This window comes from Mauremys mutica, chromosome 9, assembly GCF_020497125.1.
Source record: "Mauremys mutica isolate MM-2020 ecotype Southern chromosome 9, ASM2049712v1, whole genome shotgun sequence".
Lineage (NCBI taxonomy): Eukaryota > Metazoa > Chordata > Testudines > Geoemydidae > Mauremys > Mauremys mutica.
Window position 1 is genome coordinate 23256079 of NC_059080.1, and position 19776 is coordinate 23275854.

Genomic DNA, 19776 nt, shown 5'->3' on the forward strand with positions numbered 1-19776 from the left:
GCAGTTCAAAGTGTAACCTGCTCCTGCTTAATGCACAGTAAGAAGAGAAGCTGGTGGCAGCTTTGAGAAAATAGCACAAAAACCTGCAGTCACCAGTTCCAGGAACTTCAGGAAGTCTAACACAGCCAAACCATGGCAAACTCTGACAAATCCTCCTAGAGAAAATTAAAGACAGAAGAGCGCATCCCTATGGAACAGCCATTCTCAGAAAATGAGGTCATCTTTAGTCTGAACAACACATTATTTTACAATAAGGCCACTTCACCACTCATGGCATGATTACTTTGACAGGCAGCATAAAGTGGCCAGGACACAAACCTCCAGACACCGGAGTCATTCAGCCAAATCAAATACACATGGCACTGGGATGAGAAGTCATACTTTCCTGCTCTTCCAACAGAAGCCTCTTGCAGGCAAATGGCAACCCTCATTACCTTGGAGTAGTATTTAGCCTCCCTGCACAGGTTAATAATCAGAATCCGACCACACAAAGGTCTGATTAATTCTAGTAGGGGGCGTTATGCACCTGGCAGTACATTACACTAGCAGTGAGAAAATATTCTTTTGAGACTCCTCCATGGTGTTTCATCCAGCATTTCCCATTATGAACTTGGCATAGTTAGTTCTGGAGGGGTTCCATCCTTTCAGTTTTTAATTAACCAATGCAAGGGGATAGAGTGGTTGTGCCATTGAGACACCCTCCATTATTATACTGAGTTTATTTTGTTGTGGCTACGTAACATACTAAACCCCACCGGCTCTGTTTTCCCAGCATAGGAGAGAATCACCTCCTGCAGAAGTCAATGGGAATGGCTTGCATCCTACAGCAAGAGAACTGGGCACCGGATGAGTTGAAAGCTGTCATAAACAGATAGTTAAGGGTTAATGTCTCTTTTACCTGTAAAGGGTTAACAAGCTCAATGAACCTGGCTGACACCTGACCAGAGGACCAATGAAGGGACAAGATACTTTCAAATCTCGGTGGAGGGAAGTCTTTGTTTGTTTGTTTGTTTGTTTTTTTGAGGGTTGTTCTCTCTTGGATCTAAGGGGGGGGCCAGACGTACATCCAGGCTCTCCAAGCTTCCTAAAATAGTCTCTTCTATTCAATATAGTGAGTATTAATTAAAAAGGCGGATTAGTCTTTTGTTTGTTTTCTGTATTTGCAAATGTGTATTTGCTGGAAGGATATTTTATCTCTGTTGCTGTACTTGTACTTATGCTAGTGGAGAGGGAGTCCCTCTAGTTTTTTATAAGCTGTATACCCTGTAAGCATTTCCATCCTGATTTTACAAAGATAGATTTTACTTTTTTCTTTCTTTAATTAAAAGCTTTTCTTTTTAAGAACCTGAGTGATTTTTTCCCCTTGTTTGAGACCTCAGGGGATTAGTCTAACTCACCAGGGATAGGTGGGGGGAAAGGAGGAGGGGGAAGGTGAATCCCTCTTTGTTTTAGATTCAAGGAGTTTGAATCAGTGTAGTCTCTCCAAATGACCAAGGGAGGGAAAGTCTGGGAGGGGGAAAGGTGGGGGAATGGTTTATTTCCCTTTGTGTTAAGACCCAAGGGGTTTGAGTCTTGGATTCCCCAAGGAAGGTTTGGGAGGAATGGAAAGTGTACCAAAATACTATATTTTTGGTTGGTGGCAGCGCTATCAGATCTAAGCTAGGATTTAAGCTTAGAAGGGTACATGCAGGTCCCCACCTTTTGGACGCTAAAGTTCAAAGTGGGGAACAAACCTATGACATGGTGGCAGAGGTGGGATTTTTTAAGAACCAAAAGCCAGTGAGATTTTGTTTTGTTCTCTCCTTCTAAGGCTAGGAAAGCAGGCTAGAGGGGATTGTTTTAAAAACCAAAGCAAGGGAGTTTTTTTTTTCTTTTCTGGCTGTTTGGAAAAGCAGCCTGAGGGCAGAGGTGTTAAGTTTTCTAACAAGGCTTTGTTAGAAGGGGATTCCAGCTGGGCTTAGCTGAAAGGTAATTACAGTTTGCAAAAGACAAGTCACAAACCAGTTTTTCTGGTCTCTTCTCAGTCAGAGAAGTCCAGTTAAAAGCTGTGAGTCAGCAAACACCAGCAGAGGACATTTGCAAGTGAAGTGTTTTTTTTTTTCTAATTCATTCGGGCATAGAAAGGTAAGGAAATCTCTGTAACAAGCAGCCCTGAGCTGAAGCATCCCAGTTCAGTGAACTGCAGAGGGGTGTAGCCAGCACCAGAAAGCAGAAAAATGAGTGCCAAGGAAGCATCTAAACAGGAGCTGATAAGGCTGGAGGCAAAACAAAAAGAAATGGAGTTAAAAGAAAAGGAGCTGGAAATAAAACAAAAGGAGATGGAGATGAAAGAAAAGGAGAGAGAGGCTGACCACAGGAGAGAGATGGAGAGGCAACAAAAACAGCTAGAGCTCCAGAGGGAGGCCCACCAGCAGGCCCTGGAATTAGCAAAGGCTAAGCCAGATGTTCCAGCCAACCCTAACAACCCTTCTCCAGGTACTGTTTCCCATCCCAGGAAATTTCCCACCTACAAGGCAGGTGATGACACCGAGGCCTTCTTAGAAAATTTTGAAAGGACCTGCCATGGGTACAACATCCCTACAGACCAGTACATGATAGAGCTGAGGCCACAGCTCAGTGGACCCTTAGCAGAGGTGGCAGCTGAAATGCCTAAGGAACACATGAACGATTATAAACTGTTTCAAACAAAGGCCAGAATCAGAATGGGGCTAACACCTGAGCATGCCCGTCGGCGGTTCAGAGCCCTAAGGTGGAAACCAGATGTGTCATTCCCCAGACACGCCTACTACATTGGAAAAAATTGGGATGCCTGGATATCAGGAACAAAGGTTAAATCTCTAGAAGAGCTGCCCCTCCTGATGCAAATGGAACAGTTCTTAGAGGGTGTTCCTGAGGAAATAGAAAGGTACATCCTAGATGGGAAGCCCAAAACTGTAACCGAGGCGGGGGAGATCGGAGCCAAATGGGTGGAAGTAGCAAAAAAAACACCCAAACAAAGACTTCCCTCCACCAAGATTTGAAAGTATCTTGTCCCTTCATTGGTCCTCTGGTCAGGTGTCAGTCACTGAGCTTGTTAACCCTTTACAGGTAAAAGAGACATTAACCCTTAACTATCTGTTTATGACAAAAGCCAAGCCATCCTTCAGTCTGCACTTCAAAGGGGCACCATCCAGGCCAAGTGGTCTCCATTTAGTGTTTAGAAGATGAGACCCATGGTGCTCACAGGAGGGGAGACCCTTACCCTGGGTTACACATCCAGATTCCCACAAGGGTTTTGTTTGGGTCACGTGTTCTTAAAACTTCAGATGTGCAGAAGAGCAGAATATGTGCTGTGCTGTCCTTCAAACATCAGCACAGAGGAGCCCGTTAGCAAGCCCCTTTGGGCAAGGGAGCAGAGGTGCTTAGAAGAAGATTGGGAAATGCAACAAGTACACTGCCATCTGCATTGAAGCAAATTCCACCATGCTTAAAAAAATCCTGACTCTCAATTCAAAATATCCCTTTACGAAAAGTGTAGCATTCCACAGCCAGGAAATACAATTAAACACACCACTATTTTGATATGGCACACAGAAATTCAGCGCATGAGTCCCTCCTCCCGGCAAAAAAAAACAAGGACTGGCAGCTAAACAACCCTTCTCCAAGAACAGGTCCCCTCGTCGGCGCACAAAAGGAGAAGTAAACAAAAAGGCAGCCACAGCAGAAAGCCAGCAAAATACAGTGTCTGCCAAATAGAGAAGTCCCACCTCTAAACAGTGGGGGGGGGAGAACAAATGATGATCAGGCATCTAAGAGGAAGATACAATCAGCTCAGGGGGAGAAATCCAACACAGAGCGTCCAGACCCTCTGAGCTCCCTCTTAGAGTTGGGGGATATTTTCAAACCCTCTCCTCCTCTCCAGCCCCTCACACAATGAGTTCAATCATTGCAGCTGAGATGTGATTCAAGGAAACACTGTGTGCTTCGAGGGTCCATTATAAATCCACACCTTCCCATGGAGGCAAATGGCCCTCTAACCATGCATGGTGACCATGAGGGCCATGAGGTCTCTGGGCATCAATATAAACACGTATGAAGAAAGGTGGTGTTTGGAGGTAGCATATGCATCTGCCAACCATCACCAGCACAAGGTGGGACTCAAGCAATGGTTGAGATAAGTTTACTCAGTGAGCACTCACAGACTTATCATTCTACTGTGATTCTACCCCCAGCATTCAAAGGCCACCTCCACACAACCCACAAGAGTGGGTAGGAAACCATGCAGCTGCATCACTGCCAGGTTCACCCAGCCAAAACTATGCCTGGAGTTACCCCTCCCTCTATGTGCTGAGGCAGCGACGTGTGTTTCTCCTAGTGTTGGCAGCCCTGGGCCCGGCTCAGAACGAAATGATCGCAGAGTAGGAGCAAGGCATCGAAGCGCTGGAGTCGCTGTAGGACCCGGGCCAGGGCAGGGACAGTGACTGTGTCTCCTGAGGAGGCGAGGTGAGCGACAAGCTGCTTGAATCCGGACATCCTGCTCACCAGATGGGATGGGACCCCCAGCGCCACCCCCACGTGGCTGAAATTCTTGAGACCAGACAAGCAAGGGTCCAACTGGAAGCCAAGTGACAGCACCAAGGAGTGGGGGAGCTGTACTATGGGGAGACCTGGGGATGGCAAAAAAGGGAGGTGAGAGCCTGTCTACCCAGCGAGGGAAGAGTGTCCTGCAAATAAGGCAGTGAGGCCCATACCACGGCCCCTGCCCCCACCCATCTGATGAGCAGCTGCAACATCACCTTCTGCCAGGCCTCACCACAGAGGGAACTTTTGCCACAGGGCACCAATGCATTTCCTTTCAGTGCTTAGCCTCATGGAACCTGGCTCTCAGCCCCAGGGGAGGTTAATCCTCACCACAGGTGCCAACTTTTCAACTGCCAGGGGTGCTCAACCTCCGGCTCTGCCCCAGGCCCAGCCCCCACTCACCCCTTCCCCAAAGGCCCCACCCCGCCTCTTCTCGCCTCTGCTCCACCCCCGCCCCACCTCTTCCCACACAGTTCTGCCCCCTCCCCCGAGTGCACCGCTTCCCCGCTCCTCCCCCTCCCTCCCTCCCAGCCTCCCTGCATGTGGCGAAACAGCTGTTCGCGGTGGGTGGGAGGCGCAGGGAGGGAGGTGTTGATGGCAGGGCCCATCGGCGGGCCAGAGGCGCTGGGAATGGGAGGGGGGAGCTGATAGGGGGCTACCAGTAGGTGCTCAGCACCCACCATTTTTCCCCCCAAGGGTGCTCCAGCCCCAGGGCACCCTTGGAGTCTGTGCCTATGATCCTCACTGTTAATACAGGTAAACTAGGTGCCTGTCCCCCACCCCACCCATATTCCATAAGGTGTGTCACAGAATGGCTTGACCATTCTCCGCATTAATGCCACAGGCCCAGTGAAAGAGGGTCAGCCACAGATCTCTATGTCAATTGTCAGGGCGACACTGGCCAGGCTGGGGTTCTGCAGGTGGTCTGCCTCCACCTGAACCCTTGGGGAGCAAGGACATGACTGAAAAATGCTGCCCAGACATCCACTCACCTTGTGTGATGCTGCTAATCTCACTCACAAGGCTCAGGACATCATTCACCTGCTAAGACAAAGACGCCCAAGGATTGGGGAGATTCATCAGAGAATGAGCAACAATCACATGTGGATCTTGTCAGTGCTCCACCCACAGGACCAGCCATGTATTAGTAATGGCCTGGATATTTCCATTCCATCCATACATCACCACTCAGTTAGGGCAGCAACCCTATTAAGATGCTCTAAGTTCTTCCAGCAAACCACCATCTCAATAAACAAGTACTTGAACCTAAGCTAGTAAGTTAATTACCCGCTAGACATTTTTCAGACTTATGTTAATCACTAATCCATCACAAACTGGTGAGGAGACCAGATGGCTCAGGGGACTGGGAAGCAGAGTCGTTCACCACCAGGTCAGTTTTCCATACTGGCAAACATGCAGAGATGATTCATGGGTGATGCAGGGATCAGGTGAAGTGCACAGATCCTGCTGAGTTAAGGACGTGCTTGGACTTTGCCCTTTTGCCAGGCTGAGTATCTGAACCCAGCCCAGGTTGGTAGTTGCAGCCATCTCATAGCTCTTTGGTAGCCCTTAGACAAGTTGGTGGGTCTTAGACCAGTTCCTTGCAAACAAAAAAGCACCACAACTGGCAGCTTTCCTTGGGCTCTCAACACCAGTTAGTTTAATGGTGGAAGTGGTGGATGTGTTATGTTCTACCCTGGCCAGTGGGAACTGGGCTGTGTCCCTTCTCAAACTCACACCTCACAGTTCACTAAACAGCAGATGGTGATGACTTTTGGACAGTCACTACCAGCCAATGCTGGATCTGAACCTGCTCAGAAGTGAAAGGTTTTGTACCCTCAGCTCCTCTGCTATCCTGTCCCTCCCTGTGTGATCCCCGTAGTAGCTGTTATTATACAGAGGCAGGTGAGATGGGAAGTACTTACAGGCTGCTCCCTGCTTTCAGCAGTGGGAATTTGGAAGGAGGAGGACGATCCCCTGACAGGCTCCAGAACAAGTTCACTTTGTGTTATCAGAGGGGCACCAAACAGGGGAACTTCAAGGGTTAGCTCATCTGTATGTCTCCGGATCCTCTGAGCCGCCTGCTTCTCTGCATCCTCCTGGCTTTTGGTGCCCATGAACTCGGCCTGGGTGGAAAACTTCTGCAGGTCTAGCTCCGTGCACTCCACTGGGGCATGGGGCCACCTAGGCTGCATCTCTGAGGCACATGATGAGAGGGGAGTTGGGGCCTCTGTGAACCCAGCTGTGCCCTGCCTGGCATCTGAGGATGACAGGCCCCCTGCAGAACAGTCGCTGGACCCTGAGTTCCTTATCAGGGGTTGGGTCTCCAAGACGCTTCTCGCCAGCTGGGATTTGGGACTAGGGCTGACAGCAATCTCTTCCAAATTGGGCTGGAGAGCAGGGATCTGCAGGCCTATGGCTTCACCATTCAAAATTAACTGAACTGGTTCAACGGGACCTGGAACCAGAAACCCCATGGCTTAAAAGTATATGGGTTCCCCTTCCACCAGCCTCTCCACCTGCCGGGGACTGGGCTCCCTCCAGTCAGCCACTCCTTAAAAACCCCATCTCCCACGGGGCACTGCACTGCCACTGCCTGTCTCCAGCTGCAGAGGAACAGACAGGACAGGGCTACTCAGTGCCTTTTGTCCGCAAGGTGGCAGTGAGCACTGCTGAGCAAAGCAAGGCTCCCCGCTCTTCCAGGGGTCGATCACCAGCCCTCCAGGGTCACCCCCACTGCAACAGCCAAGCACTCTCTCCTCCCCAACCCACACATCCCTAGGAGAGAAAGACACTGAAGCTGGAGGAGTGGAACCTACATGTTCCCAGTGCCAGTGCAACATCTTCTGAGTTCGGAATCCTCCCCAGGCGTCCACCTTTCACCCAGAGGAAGATTCCTAGTGGCACTGTGCTCCATCCACCTCAATTATCCCAGTGTCTGACCACAGGGGCTGACCCTGGCAGTAAGCCTCAGGGCAGCAGCAATTTTGACACCTCCACTCCTCCCCTATAGGGTGCTCCTTCCGCCTGAGGAATGGAAACTGAGCAGACATAAGGGTGTGGGGGTCACCACCCAGCCTGCCCTTTCCCCTAGACCCAAGCTAAAGCAGCAGAGCAATGAGAAAAGTTACCTTCTGCTTGCCTGGAGCAAGGGCTCAGGTTCTTCACACCCAAGCAGCAAGTACTAGGCATCTGTTCCTCACAGGGAAACCTGCTTGGCATGGCTGAGGCCTGGAACATCACCCTCTGGGCCGAGAAATTCTGGGTCCTCAGAAACACTTTAAAGGATAAAGAGCAACTGATATCAGCGAAGACCTGGCTTGTTTTCCCAGAATGCACTAGGCCATCTAGTATGGCTATTTATTTGGTGACTGTAAAATTCAGGAGCAATCAGGCCGCACTGCCTGGAATGGAGAGGGCTAGTGCTGCGCACTGTTCCCCACGCAGCTGTGCCAATGCACCTCAATTGTGTCTCTCTAACCTATTCCTCCTTGCTGTTTTCCTCATCCTCTTAATTGCTTCATCCTCTGCTGCTCCAGTCCTGGCCCCCTCACCTCCACAACTGCCAACATCTCCTCTGTCTTAACCCAGCCTGGGAAAACCCTAGAAGAGAAAGCACTAACCTCAAAAGTGACAACCTTGCTGGCCCCATCTGGCACTCTGTTTGAATCTGAGCCCTTACATCCTCCTCCTCTTCCCTGCTATTTCTAGGGAAGGAAGGGCAGGGGAAGGAGGACCAGGGATGCTGCGTTGCATTCACTCACCTCGCTGACACTGGCTCTTCCAGAAGCGCTTGCAGCAGATGATGGCAAGTGCCAGCAGCACCAACACAATGATGACTAGCGCACTGCTGGTTAGCACTAGGAGGGCGGTGTCCTGGGGAGGTACTGTGGGGATCGCTACCTTCACCAGGCTAGTCCTGGAGCTGCCTGCAAACATACCAGCCAAAGAAAGAGGTCAGAGTCCCATCAGCACATGGTGTGCTGCAGGATGCTACAGAGAAGAAAGCAGACAGGACCAGGGCAGCACAGATCCAGCCCGGACTGATTAGTACATGACCAGTTACAAGGATATTAAACACATACACACAGATGTCCCTTAGGACAAGAGATCTCAACATAGAAATTAAAAGCATCTAAGGGCTAAGTTCCCTGTAAGCTGCGTGGCTGCACGGCCATGCAGCATCCTATTTAGCACCGCACAGGCACTTAGGGAACCTGCCTGGGGACCTGCTGCTGCCGAGAGGGGTGCCCCAACCTAGCCTGACCCCCAACCTGCCATGGCTGGGGCGGCCCCCCAGTCCCAACTATGCCACTGCCCGGACCTGCAGCGGCCTGGGTGCCCCTACCCCGGCCTGAACCTATCCAGGGTGGCCCAGCCTGAACCCAGCTGCAGCCGGGGCAGCACGGCGTACATCATAAAATTCATTCCGCAAATGGGTAGGAAAAATTAGAGGGAACACTGCCTACGGGGCTTAGGAACCTAACTCCCACTGACAAAGAAAGTTAATGGACTTAGACACCTAAGTCACTCCTAGGTGGTCACTGTCAAAGATAGGGGATATTGAATTACATGCATCACTGGCCTGCTCCACTCCACCACTCCTCCCACCTCCTATTACTCAAGGGAATCTAAGTCCATTAACTTTCTTTGACAGTCAGTGGGAATTAGGCTCCTAAATCCCTTTTGAAAACTGAACCTAATAATCCAGTGCCATCCAGCAGCAGAGTATTTTTAGCTCCAGTTTACAGATGGAGAAACTGAGACACAAGCAGTTTAAGTGACTTGTCCACAGTCAGTGGCAGAACCACCAACTGGACCCAGGAGGACTGAGAAACAACAGCTAAAATTATCTCCCGGCTGCCGAATGACTGCAAAGTGATGGGGCTGATTTTTCTTGATTTTTAGCAACAGAAAAAACAAAAAATTACAGGATAGAAAATGGCTGAGCTGCTGTGTCTGACCACATATCATGGCACTGCTGGCCCCACCTGCCCCTCCCCTCCAGATAAACACTCTCAGCACTTCCTTGGTCAGAACTCACTGGGGCAGAATTCTTCCGCTACAGCTAGCGTAATAAACTTCAAAACAAGGACTAGACATTTGAACCAATAAGCACAGCCTCTGCAAGGACACTCAAGAGGACAGAAACAACAAAAAGCCTTAATCTTCATATTTCAGGGAAAAGATGATCAGCAGCGGGGGGTCAGGAGGGAATTTTCCTTTGCACACTACAGAATTTCTATGGTATAACTACGTCAGTCAAGGGCGTAAAAAATCCATACCCCAAGCGACATAATTATACCGAACTAAGCACCAGTGTAAACACGCTTCTCCCTCCTACACAGCTACCACCTCTCACAGAGGTGGATTAACTAAATTGACGGGAGAGTTCTTTCCCGTCAGTTTAGAGTGTCCTCATTAAAGCACTACAGCCGCACAACTGTGCCAGTTCAGTGTTTTAAGTGCAGACCTGCCTTTAGTTACACTATGTGGGTTTATTTGAAGCATGTAACAGTGGCCACTGTCGGAGATAGGTGATACTGAATTACATGCATCACTGGTCCTCTCCACTCCACCACTACTCCCACCTCCTGTTAATCCTGCAGGGCTCATCGCATGCCCTGTGACATGACATGTTACACAGTGAAAGACAACAGGTTGGAGTGCTGCTGGCTACGTACACTGACGCTCAGAGGAAGGAGTCTGCTTTGTGCAGGGGATGCATTCCAGATCCTGCAGCCCGCCAATCCGGGTTTTACTGTAAAACCTGCCAAAAAGTAAGTGGAGAATGCTTAACAACAGGACAAGATATAAGAGAATTGTATATATCATCTCTTTGAACAGCACCACCCTACGCCCTCCCACGTGCGTCTGCTTCTGGTGTTCCAGCTGCCAGCTGTACTCACCCTGGCAGACATTCCCCACAGTCTGCATTGGAAGTGGCAGTGCAGTTGGATTTCTGGACACGGTTGATGAGGGCGCAGGAAAGACAAGGTTTGCAACCACGGAACCCCCAGCTGTCCTTAAACCTCCTGGGAGGGCAAGCAGTGCACTGGGCATCCCTTCCTTCACCATAGCCACACTCCTGCAAGAGACAAGCGCAGGTCCATGACTGAGACAAAGAAATGGCATCAGATCCGAAGATACCACAAAGGGAAGAAGCTGTTCTATTCTCTAGAGGCAGATGGCTTCTCTTCAGTGAGAGAATTCTCAGTTGCCTTTCACACTCTGGGCATCTCACATCTTTGCATTGCACTGGATAGCAGTGGGGCAGCCATTCTGCATTCAGCAACAGCTCACACATTGCCTCAATCACTAAAACTTGTTTTACTGCCATGGGGATGCTGGTGTAATGCTGTGCCCTCGGGTGGAGCAGAGGGTTTGCTGGCAGCTGGGATCAAACAGTATGAGCCTGAGCTAGTCAAGGCTATATATAGCAACCTTACTAACCACAGTGGAATGTGTAAATCACACCCATTAAGTATGGCGCTCTGTCCTCTTCTAGAGGTGAGTGGATCACACATAGAGGTTGATGAGTCTATAGTCTTGATGAACAGAGCTAGGTCTCTTAGCTTAGGCATGGAGGCTCATTTATAGAACCAGAGGTCCCAGGTGGACACCTGCTGCCAATGACCCACACAAGGACAGGTTAGGGGTTCTATTTCAAGAGTGGGTGAGGTTCTGTCACCTGAAATGTGCAGGAGGTCAGACTAGATGATCAAGATGGTCCCTTCTGACCTAAAAGTCTATGAGTCTATGAGACATTGCATAGCTCTGACCAGGACACTGGAGTTATCCGCCAGAGGGATTTTGACTTCCCCTGGGAGCTGGAGATGATGGGCTCTCCTTGGTGTTTACATAATAAGCTACACCAATTTGAAACCTTTCCTTACTTTTTGGTACTTCCATCTTCCCATTCTCCTATCCTCATCCCTGCATCACTTATCATGATCAATAGAATAGTCTAATGTCCCTTGCCAATAAAGCTCTGTTCTTTTTAAAGGCATGGACATCCATTTCAGAGAAAGCTCTGATAATCCAGGTTCATCCCAGAGCAGCCAAATTACCTTGGAAAGCTCCCATCCTGGGCCACACTCCCTGCAAGGAACGCACTTCCTGTGCTCATCCAGATACTCATTCTCCTGGCATTCCATTGGGTTTGGAGCAGCACCTCGGACCTAGAGAAACAACTGGGGTTACTACAAGTCCCAGAACACTCCTGAGCTGAACCAAGCGTGTCCTTTACTGGGCAAAGCTTTCTCATTGGAAGGAAAATTTGCCTGCATTCCTTGCACACCCCAAATTCCCATTTGCTTTAGTACAGTAGTGAGCTCCCAGTGGCCAGGAACAGCAAACGGGGGCCACTGGGAGCTGCGGGTGGCCGGGCCTGCAGATGGTCAATGTAAACGTGGCCCATCAGCAGATTACCCTGATGGGCCATGTGCGGCCCACCACTACTTTAGTAGATGCTTGTGTTGCATGAGGAAAACCTCATTTTGGCAAGAGCAGAGCCATATGCCTTCTTCCCAAAGGGCAGTAGGAGGTGCAACTGGCTAAGCAGAGACAGAGGAGGGACTTTAGTAGGTCATGCAGCTGAACTGCCCATTCCTTGTGCCATTTGGTGGCATTTACAAGTGAAGTGAGGTGCGGTAAGTTGTTATTTCCAAACTCATGTTGGACACTCTGATCAGTGATGATTTTTAAGATCAGGTCTGCAGCTTCCCTGATGGGAGGTGAGTACATAGTCCACACTAGATAACTTGTTATCCTGGTCTGCTAAACTGTAGGACTCTTCCTAATTTAGAAGCATCACAAAGATCTCCATAAATGGAGCAGTGGAAAGTACACTCATGTGGTATCCAGGTCCGCAGAGAGCGCCAAACTGGATGGAGCACACAAAGCAGATGTTCAATCCAGATCCTTAGTTGGTATAGAGCTGACAAATACCTACACTCAGAGGAGCTCATGTTCACGTGATTTGGCGTGAAAACAGTGCAAGAGAAGATAAGTTAACTACACAGTCTTGGATCAGTGGGGCAGAAGGAATCTGGGGATATATAGTATGGGGCACAGAACATAGCAAGGGATAACTAGCAGTTCTCTAAAGAACTAAAGCCACACTTTATATTACTGGCCACCATGCTGCCAACCAAGATTTTAATGCAACAAATGGAATTCATGGCCAGAACTTAGCACAGGACACAAAACTGATGTGACTCCTCAGCTGCAAACTAAACAAAACTAGTCAAAGGTACTAGGTAAGGTTAGCCCACAGACTTACAGCCCGGCCATGCATTCCTTGGTGAAATCCTTGCCCTACTGAAGTCAATGGCAAAACTTCTATTGATTTCAGCCCCCACTGAACTCATTTGGAATTTGGGCTATGCAAATAACGCAGACTACAGAGAGCAGAGCATATAGAGAGAATTCAACAGAAATCAAACTGAAACTATTAAAACACATTATGCAGAGGTTTCGGTTCATTTGTTTCAAGTGGATTCCTACCTCGGTGACAAGAAATAGAGCAAAAAACAGCACTGGGTCTCTCTTCATGTCACTTCTCTCATAACCTCATCCAGCAAATCAGGAAAGAATTAATAACACCGTGTCTGCCTCATGAGGTCGACTCATTGGAATCTAAACATTAAAGAAGAGTAGAAAGGGCTTGAGAAACATGCTTTCAAAGGCAGCCACTGTTATAACTTGAAACAATTCAAAAATGGGTGGAGCACAAGTTTTTGTCAGCCCAGCCACAGGCCTCATTAGGAACAAGTCAAAGGACAGCCTGCTAATATACACAGTAGAGCCTAGGAACGTACTGGAAAAGATGATGTTACAGCAGTAGATATACAAGCACTCTCCATTTCTCTCCACCCCCCCCCAACCACATCAAAACCCATTTCTATCTATGACACCATTATAAACTGTAAATGAAAAGGGCCCCTCAGTAAATGTTCCTTGCTATGCCGCTCAGGTCTGATCTCCCACTCTCATGAGCCCTATGCAAAGTAGGCTGCACTTTGGAAGTGGGCTATTGTCCAGGCTTTTCCCACTATCCAAACAATCAGGACTCATCTGATATGGCGTCTCCACTGGATAAGCACAGAAAGCAAGATATTAGTTATTACTATCAACTCACATACCCTGAGCAGTATAAGCTGCAAAGAAAGCCATATGACAGCGAGAAATTAAGGGTGCTAAATTTATCTAGCCCAGTAAAGCAAAGATTGCAGGAGGGATGAGATCACAGTCCATAAATAGCTTCAAGGATACTGACACTATAGAGTAAATAAAGAGAGTTTGTCATAGTCTCAGAAGATGGTGGTCAGGGAGCTATGGTCTGAAGCTAAAGGAGGAAATGTTAGGCTCAGTATTAATGTCTAGTTAGGGCCCATTTCTGTTAGGAAAAAAATAGAAATGGGCCTGAACCATCCTCCCAAATATAAACCAATCACAGATTTGAATCCAAGTTCATATCTGAAATTTGTCTCCATAATAGGCTAACTCCAAACACCCTGAACTTTGGATAAGCTCAGCGTTTGAAGCCCCAAGTTCAGCACTGTTCAGATCCATGGTTTAGCGTCTGTCCATTGTAGAGGTAAAACGTTCAGATATGGACCCAGATATGGAATTTGGAATGGAGGCTTTGATTTGGGCCCATATCTATGAATAAATACAAACGGAACAAGAGCAAATTCCCAAGTGAAGTGGAAAGGCACCATTCACTAGGGTGTCTTAAGAACAATGGGGACCTAATCTTGGTGGGGGACCCTACGTGCCATCCTAATACAAACAATAAATAGTAATAAAAAAGAATAGGCAAGGTGAGACAATAATAGGAATGATGTGGGGAGCAGGCCTCCCAAATACAGTTTTATCCTGCATAATCTTTTCTATCCTTTGTATCTATGGCTCCTTTGTCCTCGCTCCAGTTTAGCAATACATGGACATTGAAAGCTTTATTGAATTTCTGGTGTGAGTCACCTCAGTTCCTCCTATTCTCTGCTTGTGACACATAATAGTCCAGTCTCCTGTGGGCTGCGATACTTGGGTCTAGTTCTGATTGCTGGATTTAGTTTGGAGGTGCTGACGGCCTGTGATACGCAGGAGGTCAGACTAGATTATCTGGTGGTCTTAAACTCTATGACTTTATGAGAACCCTCAATAGAAAGCCACCTTGAGATTCTAGTAAGTGATTAAAACATTTGGTCCCAATTAGGTTAAATTGCAGAAGCTGTACAGAATCTCGAGGCGACTGCCAGAATAAGATCTCATTTTCCGGATTGGGACCTAAACATCTCACAGTATCAGCCTGCTCATTGATTTTATAGGGAAACAATCTACAGTCATTGTTCTGTGTTAAGGGGAATCTATGAACTTGGTGTATAAAAACTGTTAAATTATTGAATCAAAATGATTTCATGATTTGTTAAAAATCTCAGTGAAAACAGCTTTCCCCTATTTAAACACTCCCTCGTATGTGTAATACTCACACAAAATACTGCACTAGAACTATTGTAAGATGGAGTGGTTTGGACCATTAGTGTAGAATACCATAGTTTTGGTAAACGTCCTGTTTTCTGCAGTTCCACCATTCTTATCCCACTGGGTTAGACTACGGCATTTATGCCAGGGCCCTGTGGAGTGGGTGGGGCAGGGCTGCATCAGCGAGATTGTATCGCAGGAGACACAACTTGTCAGGGATGGCTCAGTGACCGCAGTGGATGAATCTGATTGTCGCCCAGGCGCACCAGCCATACTCCGCAGGCCAGTGCAGATGCGAGGCTGGCCCATGACCATGCCTCATCCTGATCCTTCTCTTATAGCATCATGCTTCTCAGGGGAAGCACAAGTCCCTGCACTCCTCAGAGCATAGGGACTGCAGAGACTGCTGGTATAGGAGGCCCTTAGGTAGCTGCAAAAGGGGGAGGAAGCTTCATTTTTGCACTCCACCACTGTGTGCCCATGCAAGGACCACTCGCAGTCTAGCCTTTTAACTAGACAATAGGATATTTCACAGAGGACTTAACAAGCTAGACTGGCACCTTGTAGTACATAGAGCTACAACTGCATACTGAGGCCCTGATTAAAAGCCCATTGAAGTCAATGGGAGTGTTTGGATTAGGCCCTACCTAACTTGCACTTTCCTTGAACATTGGTCAGACTTCATATTCAATTGAAATCTGTTTTTGTTTTTTGTTTTTTTCCCCCAGTAGCCGCTTGATTTATAAATATCCAAAGCATTTAATTGAAATACAAATCCAGGAACTGACAGCAACACTCAAATTCTTTTCAGGAAGATCCCTGAAATTCGAGGGTGCTTTTTTTGGTTTATAACCTAGTCTGACCTACAATCTTTACACAGTGAAGAACATTTATATTTGTTTGATAAACACTTGCCATCTTTTGAGATGGCTCCTGCTGTTCCTAATGGATATTTCTGTCTACATTTTCAAAGTGGCAAAGGGATTTCAATGAACCATGAGAGTGGCATCAGGTTTAGCATTACTGGATTATCAGGTCAACATATTAGAGTTAAGGGATCATTGAAGATTTACCAAGTCTTTACTGGTACCATACAGCACTACTTGCAATATATACCTCTACCTCGATATAATGCTGTCCTCAGGAGCCAAAAAATCTTACCGTGTTATAGGTGAAACCGCGTTATATCGAACTTGCTTTGATCCACTGGAGTGCGCAGCCCTGGACCCCCCCCCCTCCCCCGGAGCACTGCTTTACCACATTATATCTGAATGTGTGTTATATCGGGTTGCATTATATCGAGGTAGAGGTGTACCAGAATGGGAAAAATTGCTATAAAACACTTACTGCATATCTGAAGTTGGCAGCTGGTAGAATTGGGCAGTGGAAAACAGGTCAGCCAGATTAAATGACATCATGTGGTTTATATGTTGCTTTAAAAAAGAAAGAATGACAATGTTAAATAAAAGCAACAGGAGAAAAGGATTTTTTTTAAATCCCAAAATATTAACCTGGAAAATATTCCTGCATGTCTAGCATTTTCCCCTCATATTAAGTCAAGTCCCTGCCTTTAGTGCCAATATCCTCTGTTCCCCATTCACTTAATACTATTCATTTTGTTCTGCAAGCATTTCTTGATACTATATTGTGCTTAATATATAGGACTCTCTGAGCCAGATTCTTCTATCTTTATTCATATCAAGTTGTACCTTACTTTGTAAACAGTCCCACTGATTTTACCTTTAATAAGGTATTGCTCATCATAAGTAAGAAATGGTTGAATCTTTTAGCCTGGTTTGGAAATAAACATGTTTTTCAGTGACCTTGTAGACTTTCTCCAAGTCACAAAAAGTCCAATAAGTGTGTAATGTGTCCTACTTCAAAACTCTTAGCTTGTTTTCTGTTTGTTTTTAGAAAAAACACCCCAATATCAAAAGGGGAGTGCGCACTGTGCTGATTTTACACCTCTCTGACATTATGACAATTTTTTTATGCTCCGACTCTTGTCGTAATGTTCATTTTAGACTTCTGTTTGTTTCTTTCAATTTGTTCTAACAGCAAATAAAGTGAGACTTTAAATACAGTAATAATACCCAATGCAGGAATTACTGTATTATTATTACTTGGATTCCTGTAGTGCTCACAGCATGCGAAATGCCATTCAAACACATAGGAAGACCTATATCATCCCCAAAAGAGTTTATAATCTGAAGCCCCAATCATGCGTTGGGATCTGATTAATACAGAACTCCGCACCCATGTGAAGTTCTGTTTAATTCAGTGGGATTCCCCAGGAGTGTGGAGAGCCATGTTAGCAAATCACAATGCAGGATCGAGACTTAAGATGACAAACAATATAGGAAAGAAAGAGATACAATTGAGACCTTGAAATCAATGGGACTGCTCACGTACATACAGTTTGTCTTGTGCATAAGTGTTTGCAGGATCATGGACATAATATGTATAATTTTCATATACATTATATATATGTTTTATACACATAATTATACACTGGGGTCAAGATTTCCAAATGTGACTAGTCTGTGTTGGGGGTTGTTTGAGTATTTTTCAGTGCCTCAGATTTCTGGATGACCAATCTAAGCATCCATCTTCTAAAAACAGGCCTTTTTAGAGTGTTTCAAGTCCCAAAATCACTGTTATCTTTTGAAAATCTTGGCCTCTTTTTTGTCTGTTTTCCCCCTTGACCTATCCATTATTAACTGGCCAGTTTCTTGATTATTGTAACAATTTTTTGTATCCCCGTTACTCCTTTTTGCTTTTGTCCTCTAATGTCTAACACATCATACCACTGACAACCTGTCATTCATACTCAGCTCACAGGAAAAAATTACTGCCTCATTTATAATTAATTTTACAAATAAAACCATTTCTAATCTGTACTTACTAAGAATTACTCCAAATGTACATAAAAATGCTTAGTCAGTTGCTAGACAGAAGTATTTAAAATATTTACAGATGAAGAGCACACCCATAGATACCATAAATATTATACACACAGTGCTCAGGAAATGCATTTTTAAGAACTAAAGAAATCATTATCAACTACTATATCAACTGCTATCTCATTATTTATTTATTAAACTTTAATATAAATAATTACAATAATGGAAAAAGTTGCTCGTACTCATTAATATTTGCTGGTGCTAATACTAAGCTCAGTAGCATAGTTTATCATAAATAACCAATAAGATTATTCATTTGTAATCTTCACTCATATTTATCGTTGGCTGCAATCTCAGACTTGAAATCTACAGCTCTGTGCTCTAAACACTTTGGTGTCTGCTGTGTTTTATAATCAGGCCTGCCACCCCCGCAATCGCAATCGCTTGCAGCGTGCCCTTCCAGACTACAGTGGTGTCACCTACCACCAGTGACTCTTTGGCATGCAGGCAAAGTATTCCACGGCTTATTCCAAAGTCTGCGTTTGCAGGGATCAAAATATCTGGCCCGTTTGTAAAGCGATCAGATGAAACCCCATCTGCGGGGAGTGGGAGGCTGAGCTATGGCTGGAGATTGTACCTGTAACAAGTCCAGACTTGCCCGCTCACCACGTGTCAGTACCAGTTTCCTTCCTCTCCGGACCCTTCGCACCGCTAGTGCAGATCCGTTACCCCCTCGCTCCCGGGAAGAAACGGGGGGCCCTGCTTTGCAGCTTGGTACCGGACAATCATAACCTTGACTCCGAGCGCGGAAACTTACAAGGAAAAGCTAATAACAAGACCGACCCTTCCTGGCAGCCCGCTTCCTTTCTCCCTACAAGGATGCCTAGCTGAGACAGACAGGCTCGCCCACTGGAGCCTCCCCCTCCCCTGAAACACGAACGGGAAAGTGCGAGGGATGCTCCAGCTCGCTGGGATATGCCCAGGCATGTACGCGGCACAGCGACTCTGCCGCCTGAACCAGCCCGAGACCGCCTCATGCCGGAGAGACCCAGCCAGAGTGAACGCAACCCACGGGTCGGGATGGACACACGCAGCCCAGAGACAGACGAGTACATTTAGGGTGCCGCATAGCGATTACAGCCGCTACGGATCGGGGGCATTCGCTGGCTGTTTGGCATCTAGAGTTGCAGAGTAACTTCAGACGCCCCGGCAAGCTGGGTGGGCAGTACGGACAAGACGAGGCAGCTCACACGCACACAGAGATGATCAATAGGCAATTAACTGCCCTACCCATGAGACAGGCAAGTACCAAAAGGCATCAGGCGCCGGGCAAACATGTCCCATTTTACCTGCTTCCCAGCCGCAGCGACCCTGGCGCGGGCTCCTGTTCTGCTCTGCCCCGGACAGCCCCACAGACTGGCCAGCGGACCCGGGGCCCCACGGTTGATGAAATCAGCTGCAACACCCACCCTCCCTCCTGCCCTGGAGGGACCCACGAGAAGCGAAGTTCCACCCCACCGACTCCGCCCCCACAGCCAGGCACGGCTTCCCATTGGATAGAAGCAGCCTCCTGGGCGAGGCTATGCAGATCAGCCTGCCCAAAGGGGCGGGGTCTGAGGGCGGCAAGGTGGTTGATACTGAATGGGACTTCGCGGTTGCCGGTGTGACGGCACATTGAGCAACCCTCCCGTTTTGCAGCTAGGTGCAGTTTCTGCCACGCAACGTAACCATCTGGGCTCCTGCTCAGGACTTTCTGCCGCCTGGTCCATGGGGTTGCAAATCAGAAGGGACAGGGTTTGTGGTCGAAAACACTCACAGTACTCAG

At 47.3% G+C, this 19776-nt stretch overlaps 1 protein-coding gene across 2 annotated transcripts; it reads right to left on the reverse strand.

Moving 5' to 3' along the window:
- Nucleotides 1-3704: 3704 nt before the first annotated feature.
- EDA2R (ectodysplasin A2 receptor) lies at nucleotides 3705-19520 on the reverse strand. 2 transcript variants are annotated; one of them, XM_045029311.1, is made up of 11 exons: nucleotides 19301-19520; nucleotides 16396-16481; nucleotides 13069-13200; nucleotides 11631-11741; nucleotides 10470-10648; nucleotides 10245-10330; nucleotides 8325-8489; nucleotides 7692-7838; nucleotides 6486-7018; nucleotides 5553-5601; nucleotides 3705-4646 (listed from the first exon to the last, which is right to left on the reverse strand). In XM_045029311.1, exons 3-11 carry the CDS (start codon nucleotides 13114-13116, stop codon nucleotides 4351-4353), a joined length of 1614 nt encoding a protein of 537 aa, XP_044885246.1. In that variant the 5' UTR covers nucleotides 13117-13200; nucleotides 16396-16481; nucleotides 19301-19520; the 3' UTR covers nucleotides 3705-4350. The 2 variants fall into 2 exon arrangements, with proteins under 2 accessions (XP_044885246.1, XP_044885245.1); XM_045029310.1 differs by having other exon boundaries at nucleotides 5553-5604.
- Between the last annotated feature and the right edge of the window lie 256 nt (nucleotides 19521-19776).

Coding starts and splice junctions, on each gene's coding strand:
- EDA2R (XM_045029310.1), bottom strand. CDS start 13,116: ATGAAGAGAGACCCAGTGCTGTTTTTTGCTCTATTTCTTGTCACCGAG. Junction 8,490..10,244: donor TCCTTCCTCTGAGCGTCAGT/GTACGTAGCCAG, acceptor GTATGTTTGCAG/GCAGCTCCAGGACTAGCCTG. Junction 7,019..7,691: donor TTGCTCCAGGCAAGCAGAAG/GTAACTTTTCTC, acceptor TTCTGGTTCCAG/GTCCCGTTGAACCAGTTCAG.